Source organism: Phyllostomus discolor, chromosome 2 (genome assembly GCF_004126475.2).
Source record: "Phyllostomus discolor isolate MPI-MPIP mPhyDis1 chromosome 2, mPhyDis1.pri.v3, whole genome shotgun sequence".
Classification (NCBI taxonomy): Eukaryota; Metazoa; Chordata; class Mammalia; order Chiroptera; family Phyllostomidae; genus Phyllostomus; species Phyllostomus discolor.
In genome coordinates, this window is record NC_040904.2 from 194,675,518 (window position 1) to 194,688,441 (window position 12,924).

General features: G+C 40.8%; 1 protein-coding gene across 1 annotated transcript in view; it reads left to right on the plus strand.

Annotated features, from left to right (window-relative positions):
- LOC114513903 overlaps positions 1-12,924 on the plus strand; it is a 364,074-nt gene that overhangs the window by 173,856 nt on the left and 177,294 nt on the right. The window contains 5 exon segments of the mRNA XM_036016964.1: positions 2,268-2,576; positions 2,670-2,987; positions 8,011-8,100; positions 8,178-8,492; positions 9,597-9,911. Of these exon segments, the coding sequence (XP_035872857.1) occupies positions 2,268-2,576; positions 2,670-2,987; positions 8,011-8,100; positions 8,178-8,492; positions 9,597-9,911 (1,347 nt within the window).

Below are 12,924 nucleotides of genomic sequence, written 5' to 3' on the forward strand. Positions count from 1 at the left end.
TAACTCAGGTTGACGTCTCTCTAGCAAATGAACTAAATTTGGAAAATGGAGAGAACAGTAGATGTGAATCACCCAGGATAATGTTCCATGATATATATGCTTAGCAGTGGGCCTGAAGGGAGATGAGATGTTGTACTAACCTGGGTTGTGGAGCTGGCATTGAAAGCATAAGACAGGCACAGAGGAAGTAAAGTCTGGAGCCAACAGTATTCCTTAATTCTGAAACTTTGAACAAGTCCCTTTCATGATAAAGCCTCCCCAGATTCTGTCTTCTCTGGCTAAAATAAGAACATAGTGCTTGAAGATCCCCAGTATTATTTGCAGCTTTTAAAGCTTGTTGATCTTTAATCTTAGCCCTGAAAGAGTCCATGTTTTGCTTGATATGGGACTGAGTGCCTCCCTCCTTTTTAATCAGAGTAAAGGTGTGTCCATATATCTTCATGTCTATGACTCAACATGTGAGCATAGCTCACAACGATGCAAGAGACAGATTTCAAATTTTAGGGGGTTTTGTTACTTTCAATTTTTGTTATGTTGGTACTTTGGGGTTTCCATAGTATTAGGTTAAACATATTAATTCTAAATTCAGTATTTCTTGATAAAACTACTTGTCCTCTGCCATTTCTTCTGCTTAGGCAGGTTTTGGGAAATGTGTCCTGATATTTTTCAGGTCAGGTCAGGAAGACCAGTTTCCAATGAAAGGGTAGAGAGCTGGACAGGAGCTCTCAGTGCAAGCCTAGCACCTACCCTGAAAATTTCACTTACTCTTTCTTCTCACATAAGCCAGTCAGAAGTTCAGCGAGAATCTCCGTGTCAGTCAGATCCCTCCTTCACCCTCATTTGTACAGAAACTTCACTTACCTTCCCATTAACACAGAAATAGCACATAACAAGTAAATAGTATCAGCAGTGAGTTCCAATATTATTTTTCTTCAGATAATGGCATCTATGGAAGTACTGAGTTATTAAAACTTCACTTCTCACTAGCAATACCAGTCTTGCACAGATATTAAAATCTCCTTACCAATCACAGACTAATAGGAGGATTTGTCACATCACAGAAGTAAACAACTTTAGTCAACATGAAAATGTAGGGTCATGTTAGGTGACATGCTGAAGAAATGTATGTTAGTAGGGGAGCTCCCAAGTGAGTCTTTTTCACAATCAACCCTTTTTCAAAGGAGATATAACATAACTCAATTACTCTCGCTCTTTAGCATTTGCTAAGATTCCCATGTCTAGGAAGAAAAACCCAGTATGAAGTGATCAACAGACTTAGCTGTCTTACATATTCCCCCTGAGAACTCACTCTCTCCCAGGTTCATTGGCAATCCTAGGGTTCAAGAAAGATGAGTAGGACCAGCTACTCCTTTTTACTCTATGACTCTTGGAGCTTTCTTAACATCCAAACTCATCTTTGGACAACCTCTTTCACACTAGGTCACCTAAGGAACTCTTGGAATTTTTGCCATCGAAACTTATGGAAAAAATTAAGTGTGAAACCATAAAATTGAACTGGTTATATCTATATTCCCTCCCTTGAACTATAGTCTGTCTGTGATTTGTCATGCACTTATGCCAACCCTCATCATTTACTCTATCCTCAGTCACTTCAAGATTGGCTTTTGGCCATGGCTGGTGTGGCTCAGTGGACTGGGCACCAGCCTTGGAGCCAAATGGTCACTGGCTCAATTCCCGGTCAGGTCACATACATGCCTGGGTTATAGGCCAGGTCCCTAGTCGGGGTCGTGCTAGAGGGAACCACACTTAATGTTTCTCTCCCTCTCTTTCTCCCTCCCTTCCCCTCTATCTAAAAATAAAATAAATAAAATCTTTTTAAAAAAGATTGGCTTTTGAGATAAAACTGCTCAGAATTCTAGCCCCGGAAATCTCAGGATATCATTCTAACCTTCTGCCTGATAAGCCTCTAACTGCTAGAATCTCATGGGCTTTTTTGTACTGTGGGTTAATTCAGTTATTCATACCTCTGCACCCAAGTTTGAAAGCCCACTACAGTGCAATTTCCTTGGACCCTGTAATTGCTGGGCCACTAGGTAAGGAATTCTCATTTCTAACCAACTTCAAAGTGTGCGTTTCTCCTCAGAAACTTGTTTATGAAAATGCAATTCTGACAATAATTGTCACAACCCTTTTCCATGCCCCACCACCAGAAAAGTAAAATTTTCACACCACTGCCTATGGCATGTTTCCAGTTGCCAAGCCAGGATCATGGACACTTCACTGGATTTGTTTGTTTTTTCTCTCAGGATTTGTGCGTCTGGCTGGAGGGGGTGGCCCCTGCTCAGGGCGAGTAGAAGTGCACTCTGGAAATAAATGGACTCCAGTGTCTCATGCGAAATTTGCTTGGCCCACTGCCCAGGTCATCTGTGCAGAGCTGGGGTGCGGCAAAGCAGTGACTGTCCTGGTGGATGTGCCTTTCAGAGAGTCAGGTGAACGGTCATGGGCTGAAGAGTTCCAGTGTGAGGGGCAGGAGCCTGAGCTCAGGATCTGCCCCAGAGTGCCCTGTCCAGGAGGTGCTTGCCAGCACAGCGGGGCTGTTCAAGTTGTCTGTTCAGGTGAGATGCACACCAGGACTTTGACCTCCTTGCACACTCCGTTGGGGTCAGAAAAACATGAGGTTTTGATAAAATCCTGTTTTCTCCTACCAGCATACACAGAAGTTCGGCTCATGAAAAATGGCACCTCTCAGTGTGAGGGACAAGTGGAGATGAATATTTCTGGAGAATGGAGAATGCTCTGTGCCTCTCACTGGAACATGGCCAATGCCAATGTTGTCTGTCGTCAGCTCAGCTGTGGAATTGCCATCTCTACCCCAAAAGGAGCCTACTTTGTGGGAGGAGGTGACCAGATCTGGAAAGCCCAATTTCACTGCTCAGGGACTGAGTCCTTCCTGTGGAATTGCCCAGTGACTGCCCTGGGCATTCCTGACTGTACCCCTGGGAACACAGCCTCTGTGATCTGTTCAGGTAAGACAAAGAGAAGAGCTACCTGGTACTAAGGATGTTTCTTGAATGAATGTCCCTAAGAGCAGACAGTGTGGAAAAGCTGCCTTCAAAGGTAACATATTTCAGAGAAATAAGATTTATGGGTCTTCTAATTGTTCGTTTATTCATTTTTTTGGTCAAGGTAAGAAGTGCTAAGAGGTAATATTTTTCAAATAAACATTTTATTTAAGTATGATCATAGCGAATGTATAAGTAATAAGTGTATCCCTCAGTCATGTACACTACCCCAGATTAATAAAGAGACAATTAAAAGCACCCAGGAAGTCACCTTCCCCTCCCACCATTCACTTTGCCCTCTCTCCACTCCAAAAAGGAGCATATTCTAACTTCTACTACCTTAAAATATTTTTGTCATTTTTTTGAACTTTATATAAAATCATGATATGTTTTTAGTGTGCCTAACTTCTTTGACTTCACATTATGTTTAGAGTTCATTTATATTATTGCTTAAGCAGCACTTTATTCATTTTTGTTCCCATAAAGTATTCTCTTGAATAATCATATGACCATATATTGATCAATTCAACTGATAGTAGATTTGAGTTGTTTCTAATTCTTAACTATTACAAATATAATGTTATAAATTACCATGACAATGATTTTTGGTGCAGATACATGCATTTATTTTATATGTTTGATCCTTGGACTTTTTTTAGTCTCTTAATGGTATGCTGTTCTTTGTTGAGCCAAGTTCTTTTAATGGGTATTACTTATCAACTTTTTCCTGTATATTTAAGGTTTTTTATATCCTTTTTAAGAGAACTTTGCCTACCTGAAGATCACAAAACATTCTTCAAGAGTATCTTATAGTAGCTTAATAATTTTTCTTTTGCATATAATTGCACAATCCCCCTGGGGGTTTCATATCTATGTATAGTGTGAGATAAGGGTCAAGTTTCATATTTTTTTAATAGCTATCCAATTGACTCAGAATCTTTTCCTGAAAAGACTCTTTTCCCTACTGCAGTGGCACCTTTGTCATAGACTACATGTATGCCTGAGTCTTTCTCTAGATTCTGTTCTGCTCCACTGTATCATGTATCTATCCCTGCACCACTACCACACTTTCTTAGTTATTGTAACTCTATAGCAAGTCCAGCAAACTTTAAAGAAGTTACTTTATAATACGTCCTCTAACTTTGTGACTTTTGTTGTGTACTGTGTTAGTCATTCTCACTCTTTTGCATACTCATACCCTATAAATTTTAGAATCAGCTTGTCACTTTTCACCCTCCAAAAAAGTATAATGGCATTTTGATTGAGATTATATTTATTCTACACATGAATTTGAAGACATTTAACCTTGAAAATATTGAGTCTCCAAACTTATTTTTATGGTGTATATCTCCAATCATTTAGGCCTTTATTTTCTCTGAGGTTTTACACAATTTCCACTAGGTTTTCTCCTAGGTATTTTAGATTTCTGATGTTCTTAGTATTTCTTTTTTAAAATACATTTTATTGATTATGCTATTACACTTGTCCCATTTTTTCTCCCTTTTATTCCCCTCCACCCTATATCCCTACTACCACCATCATTCCCCCACCTTCATTCAGGTCCATGGGTCATACATACAGGTTCTTTGGCTTCTCCATTTCCCATAATATTCTTAACCTCCCTGTATCTATTTTGTACCTACCATTTATGATTCTTATTCCCTGTACCTTTTCTCCCATTCTCCCCTCTCCCCACTGATAATTCCGCATGTGATCTTCATTTCTATGATTCTGTTCCTCTTCTAGTTGTTCACTTAGTTTGTTTTTTAGGTTCATTTGTTGATAGTTGGGAGTTCGTTGTCATTTTACTATTCAGTTTTTGATCTACTTTTCCTTGGATAAGCCCCTTTAACATGTCATATAATAAGCACTTGGTGATGATGAATTCCTTTAACTTGACCTTATCTGGGAAGCACTTTATCTGCCCTTCCATTCTACATGAGAGCTTTGCTGGATAGAGCAATCTGGGATACAGGTCCTTGTCTTTCATGACTTGGAATATTTCTTTCCAGCCCCTTCTTGCCTGTAAGGTCTCTTTTGAGAAATCAGCAGACAGCCTATGGAAACTCCTTTGTAGGTACCTTCTCTTTTAATCTTGCTGCTTTTAAGATTCTTTCCTCATCTTTAATCTTGGGGAGTGTAATTATGATGTATCTTGGTGTCTGCTTTCTTGGGCCCAACTTCTTTGGGACTCGCTGACCTTCCTGGACTTCCTGGAAGCCTATTTCCTTTGTCGGATTAGGGAAGTTCTTCATTATGTTTCCAAATAAGCTTTGAATTTCTTGGTCTGCCTCTTCTCTTTCTGGAACCCCAATTATTTGGTTGTTGAAATGTTTAAAGATTTCCCAGAAGTTCCTAAGCCTCTCCTCATTTTTTTGAATTCTTGTTTCTTCATTCTGTTCTGATTGAATGTTTCTTTCTTCCTTCTGCTCCAGACTGTTGATTTGAGTTCCGGTTTCCTTCTATTCACTGTTGGTTCCCTGTACATTTTCCTTTGTTTCTTTTTTCATAGCCTTCTCTTTTTCCTCTATTTTGCAACCATACTCAAACATTTCTGTGAGCATCCTGAATACCAGTGCTTTGAAATCTGCATCTCATAGGTTTGCTATCTCTTCATCCCTTAGTTGTATTTTTTCTAGAGCTTTGATCTATTCTTTCGTTTGGGCCTTATTTCTTTTATCACAGCATGCCTGCTATGTAATAAGGGGCCGAGCCTTAGGTATTCACCAGGACAGGGCAACCCATATAGTTGTGCTGTGGTGCTATATGGGGGCGCATTGTGTATGTTCCAGGACCCTGTGGTTCTCTCCAGTGAACTCTCGTATGAGTCTGGGAGTTTCTCCTGCTGGCTCAACCCCCACAGTTGTTTTCAATCAGAGCTTTTCAGTGTTTATTTCCCCACACTGGAACCCTGGGCTGCAGGACCTGTTTCACTCCCCAATTGTTCCTCCCAGTTTATCCAGATGCAAATACAGGACCAGCCACTCTGCCAGCTGCTGCCTTTCCAGCCCAGGTCCTTGAACTGCCACCTTGTCTCAAGTCCTCTCCACCCAGGCTGTTCATCTCTGTCCCTCCTACCAGTCTGGATGAATGTTTCTTCTTTAACTCTTTGGTTCTCGGACTTTCATACAGTTCAGTTTTCTGGCATTTCTGGTTATTTTTTTGTTTTTAAATTTGTTGTTGTTCTTCTTTTGGTTGTGCAGGAAGGCAAAGTGTATCTACCTATGCCTCCATCTTGGCCAGAAGTCACATGTTGCTCTGAATATTTCTTTTAGTGAAAGTGTCTTAGGAATGGATTCTCTCTGGATTGTTTTCTCCTGCTATATTTCTATATTTTTATTTTTGTCACTGACTGAAAAGTTGCAAAACTAATAATTCCCAGATAACTTTTACCCACATTCCACCAATGTTAGTATCTTACCATAATTTCTTTCTTCCTCTCTTTCGCTATCCCCTCTCTCTCTCTCTTCTGTCCTACTCCTCCCCAAATATGTAAAATCATTCGGAATTAGTAAGTAAAATTGGTAGGTTGCTAACAAGTTTGTCCTGCCCCAGAACACACCTACGGCTCCACCCCTAACTACATAAGAGGTTCAATGAGATGAATAAATAAATAAACAAACAAACATCCCAAATGAAAAAACAGATCATAGCTCTATAAAAAAATACCACTAAGCAATGAAGAGATAGTCAACTTATCAGATGCAGAGTTCAAAACCCTGGTAATCAGAATACTCACAGAAATGACTGAGTATGGTAACAAAATAGAGGATGTAGTGAAGGTTAGGAAAAGTGAAATAAAGGAAAATGTACAGTGAACCAACAGTGTTGGAAAGGAAACCAGACTCAGATCAATGGTTTGGAGCAGAAAGAAGAAAGAAACTTTCAGCCAGAACAAAATGAAGAAACAAGAATTCAAAAAAAAATGAGCAGAGGCTTCAGAACCTCTGGGACAACTTTAAATGTTCCAACATCTGAATAGTTGGGGTTCCGGAAAGAGGATAGGAAGACCAAGAAATTGAAAACTTATTTGAAAACATAATGAAGGAGAACTTCCCTAATCCAACAAAGGAAATAGACTTCCAGGAAATCCAGGAATCTCAGAGCCGAGAAAGTTGGACCCAAGGAAATGCATACCAAGACACATCATAATTACATTCCCCACAATTAAAGAGAAGGAGAGAATCTTAAAAGCTGCAAGAGAAAAAAAGAAGTTACCTACAAAGGAGTGCTCATAAGACTATCAGCTGATTTCTTAAAGGAAATCTTGCAGGCAAGAAGGGGCTGGAAAGAAGTATTCAAAGTCATGAAAGGCAAGGACCTACATCCAAGATTACTCTATCCAGCAAAGCTATCATTTAGAATGGAAGGGCAGATAAAGTGCTTCCCAGATAAGGTCAAGTTAAAGGAGTTTATCATCACCAAGTGCTTATTATATGACATGTTAGAGGAACTTATCTAAGAAAAGGAAGAAGATAAAAGATACGAACAGTAAAATGACAGAAACTCACAACTATCAACAACTGAACCTAAAAAAAAAAAAAAAACCTAAGCTAGCAACCTAAAAAAAAAAAAAAAAAAAACCTTTGCAACCTAACCAAAAACAACCTAAGCAAGGTGTCCAAGGAATGAGTAGAACAGGAACAGGTTCACAGAAATAGAGATGAGGTGGAAGTTAACCAGCAGAGAGGGGGCGAGGGGATAATAGGGGAAAGGGTACAGGGAATAAGAAGTATAAATGGTAGGCACAAAATAGACAGGGAGGTTAAGAGTAGTATAGGAAATGGAGAAGCAAAAGAACTTACATGTATGTCCCATGGACATGAACTAAGGTGGGGGAATGATGGTAGCAGTGGGAATAGAGGATGGAGGAAAATAAAAGGCAGAAAAAAAATTTGGACAACTGTAATAGAATAATCAACAAAATATATTTTTTAAAAGAAAATAAACTTCCTGCTCTTCAACTGTACTCAAATTATTTATCTAGGTAACAAGACCCAGGTGCTACCCCAGTGCAACTCTACATCTGAACCAGCAGGCTCTGTACCAACAGAGAACTGCACTGCTAACTGCTCAGGTGAGGGCTCCCACAGGACCAAAAAACCCTTCTCTTTCCCTGAGTAATGCACCACTGACCTGACTCTCTCTCCTCAGATAGCAGACAGCTCCGCCTGGTGGATGGGGGCAGTCGCTGTGCTGGAAGGGTAGAGATCCTACACCAGGGCTCCTGGGGAACCATCTGTGATGACAGCTGGGACCTGAACGATGCCCAGGTGGTGTGCAGACAGCTGGGCTGTGGGGAAGCACTTGATGCCATGGTCTCTGCTCACTTTGGGGCAGGATCAGGCCAGATATGGCTGGATGATGTGAACTGCACAGGAAGGGAGTCCCACCTGTGGAAGTGCCCTTCCCGGGTCTTGGGACAGCATGACTGCTGGCACAAGGAAGACGCTGGGGTCATCTGCTCAGGTCAGTGCTGCACATTGTCCATGGGCTGGGGAGGAGGCGAGGGCCCTTGAGGATGGGAGTCTGAGCCCTGACAAGTGTTGCTGAAAGGTCTAGGGGAGAAGGAAGCATCCTTCCACAGGGCCTCTCTGTGTAGCAGGTATGGGGATTGGTGCTTTCCTTTTGTCTTACAGCAGGTGGGACTCTGGTCCTTCCTTCTCAGCAATATCTTCTGACAAAGCCATTTTTTACAGAGTTTCCATTGAAAGCAGGGCTCACTCTTCAATTGTTTATGGTACTAAAATCTTGAGATTTTTATTCCATTTACTGATGCCATAATGAATTACCATGTGGTTTAACACAACACAAATTTATTAGTTTACAATTCTCTACATTAGAAGTCTGGCAAGGGCTGACTGGGCTGACACCAAGGTGTCCACAGGGCTGCATTCCTTCTGGATGCTCCAGGGAAGACTTCCTCTCCCTGGCTTTTCTACCTTCCAAAGCTGGAGTGCATTCATTCGCAGGCTCCATGTTCCCTTTTTTTTCTTCAAATAATGTTGCCTCTCTCTGACCATTCTTCTTTAGCCACATTTCTCTCTGAACTGAAGTAGAGAAAGTTTATTTGTTTTTCAGGACAATGGATCTAAGAATGTGATTAGACTGAGCTCACCTGTGTAACGTGCTATATCTCAGGTCAATCTCACCATCCCAAATTCCTTATCTTAATAGTAACCACAGAGTCCATTTCCCATAAAAGGTAAAATTTCACAAGTTCCATGGGGCAGGATGTAGAAATCTTTGCGAGTCCATTGTTACACCTACCACGCACTATACACACTCCCTTTCACATACTCTGACAGAAGTTTCGACAGTGAGCAGAATTCGGCTTTCCCTGCAGAGGGCCCAGGCTGTTCCTTTCTGTTCATGTTCCACTACATCTTTGTGGTAGAGATAGACAGACACAAATGGACAAAGTCAAGGAAAAGGGACACAAATTTCAGTCTTGCCACTTAGTGGCAGTCTCCTCAGCAGACTCAGTGATGAGTGTTCACATCCTCTGGGAGAAAGAAGGCAGAGCTTTGAGTGGACCACTCACTGTGCCCTGTTTCTGCCTTTCACTTTTAGAGTTCCTGGCCCTGAGGATGGTGAACGAGGACCAGGAGTGTGCCGGGTGGCTGGAAGTCTTCTACAATGGGACCTGGGGCAGTGTCTGCCGCAGCCCCATGGAAGCCATGACCTTGTCCACAATCTGCAGACACCTTGGCTGTGGGGACAGTGGGACCCTTAACACTTCTGTTTATTATAGGGAAGGTTCTAGACCCCGGTGGGTGGATGGAATCCAGTGTCGGAACACTGATATGTCTCTCTGGCAGTGCCCTTCTGACCCTTGGAAATACAGTTCATGCTCACTAAAGGAGGAAGCTTACATCACATGTGCAGGTATTTACTGTCTGTTTCTATGTGTCCGTCCCACCCAGGTAGGATGCTGTTAGTGATATTGACATTTTCACACCTAAGGGATGATATTAAGATGAGTGTACAAGATGAAGATGATTTAATCCACATGTTGCAATCTGGTTTCAAAGAAAAAAATGAGAAAACCTGTGCTCATAGCAATTTATATGGAAAATATCAAAGACATTGGCAAAAACATGTGGGGGCACCATTAATACTCTGATAGCCTTTCTTAGGAATTGCTCACTAATCAGGGGTAATTAATGGATGTGCCCAGCACCTTAAGGTAAGGGGCAGAGCAGAGAACCAATCCTAATTGCTTCACCCCTTAAACTCATGATATTTTACTCTGAAATGCATCCATACCACTTAGACTACTTCTCAAGTCAGTCTATTGGTTGATAGTAATTGAGTGCCTGCAGGTACAAATTTATACTTAAGAGGACAGAGAAGAGAAAAATTATAGTTATGGATCTCATAGAGCTTACAATCCAGTGCTGTCTCATGAGGCAGAAGTTTCAAGTGTCATGAAAAATGAGAAAGTGCTTGGATGTGTATACTAGGGGCAAAAGAAGGAATCATATTTGGATGGACACCTACAGGATGAGTGTGAGTTTCTCAAAGAAAGAAAGTGGACAGATCATTTTCATCACTGTAAATACTGAGTTGGGAGAGGACATGGAATATCTGAGGGACTCAGAACATTCAATCATGGCCAGAGCAGAAACAGGGTGGAGGAGAGTGATACAGGATTCGCAAAGGAAGAACCTGGAAAGACAAGCGAAGCAAAGACCTCTCTTAGGTAGGACCCATGAAATAATCCTGTCAAGAAAGTTTTTGTTTGTTTGTTTGTTTGTTTGTTTGTTTTGTTATTTACCTCTTGGCTGCCACATCATGGAGAACTGCTAGAAGGTCAGTGGCCTCATTCTCCATGCTTGAATTTGTCTCTTCTAAGAGGCCCTCAGTATATTGGTCTTTTTGGTTGAAACTTCATCTTCTGGGCCTGTCTCCTTTATTATTGTGTACTCTGTGCTCCCTGATTCCAGTCTCCCAAAATCTTCTCCAGAGTTTTTTGGAATGTGGAGCCCATCATCTGCAAATTCTCTTATTCCCCAAATTCTCCCTTCACTTCTATGTTCAGCTCAAACCTGACTCTTCCTAGAAACATTGATTTTCCTATCAATTAGAGACGGTGTGCTTCTCTTTCAACACACTTTTCTCTGTGCTGAGACTTGGATTAGGTATGCTGCTTGCTCTTGGTTGCCATTTTCAACAATTCCTCTTCTGTGTTCCTTCTCAACATCACATTACATTGAAACTAACAACATGAGGCAATACCACCTACTACTTCTGTCTGTTGCTGTCATCACCCAACTTTCTGCTCAATGCTCCCCCATCCCCTTCCTTGTCCACTAAAAACTGCAGCACCAGACTCATGAGTTTCTTCATCTATGTCTTACTCCTGGGACCATTAGTAGTTACTACAACATACTTAAATGCAACTAAGGCAAAAATCCTGGCCTCTCAGTTTGTTGAATTCCTCATTTCTAAGCACCTTCCCTTCCATCCAGACTCTCTATTATGCATATACTACCAACCATCAGTAACTGTACACCTTGAAACCTCAATTTCTTTATTCCATTCTCTTTCTTTGCTACTTATCCTATGGCTCATAAACTTTAATGATCCTCTTCCAATAATTTTCATCTTCATGGAGACACCCAATCTTTCCACTATTGATTTTTCTTACTTTTCTTCTCTCCTCATATCTTTAAACTTTTCCTAGCCAGATTACATAATATGATCCAACATTATAATCATTTTCTTTTAATTATACTAAACTCCCTTGCCTCCTCTTTGTCACTCTTAATGGACACACACACAAGGATGGTTGAAATCAACTACCTAACTACTCTTTGCCTGTACTAGACTAATAAGGCAAGAAAAGAACACACAGCACATTGCTAGTCTATTTTTGAATTCATGGGCACAATCTCTAATGAGCATTCCACACTACCCTGAAGTTCTACTGTACTCCTCCAATATGTGTGCTTGTTCTATCTTTAAAATTATATCTTACATATGATGTGTTCTCCTCCCACTCTCAAAACCTGATTCCTACTACCCATTCTTAAAATCATTATCTTGTATCTTCCCTCACTGGGAAATTAGAACACAAACAACTCCTCATCTTCATTTCAACACATCTACCAACTTGTGGCCTGTGCGCAGGCTCTCTTCTTGGCTCAAACATCAGTGGCCTTAGTCCTTATCTTAGGCTAGTTCTTATTCTCTGGCCATAGATTCTAATCACTCTCATCTTGTCAAAGTCTTCAGATCTTCAATTATGCCTTCTTCCTCAACACCATCAACTTCTCCCTGTTTCTTCATATGACCTCAAGTGTCTCACATCATTAAAAATACCTGAATAAACAACATTCATCCTCTACCAGGATTCTCTCCCTAGCTACTACCTCAGCCCTTCTTTTTTTCTGCACCACAGCCATGCTTTCAAAAGTATGGTCATTAATCATTCACTGTATCCACACTTTTGTGTCTCACACAATTCTTAACTATCCATTTAAGTTTTAGGCTCCACCATTCTTCAGAATCAGTAAGAAAATAAAATATAACAAACCTGACTGTCTTCATTATTCTTGACCTTTCAGCAGCTTTCAACAGGTTGACTTCTCTTTCTTTCTCATTTTTTTTTTCTTTTTGCCTTCTGATGATCCCTCTATCTCACTGATTGTTCTCTTTATTCTACCTCAATGATTGTTGATCTTATTTATACAGAGTTGCACCTCCTGTGCTCAGCCTCTAGACTTTAGATTCTCTTAGGGCTCCGTATCACACTCTTTCCTCTTCCTTAACTATACTCCCTTCCTAAGGCCCATGGCCTAATTGACTTCTGTATACTGACAGCAAATGCCATAACTGCTCTTTGCCATTAACTCCAAACTCATATTTTCCATTAGCTACCTGACATCTCCACTTG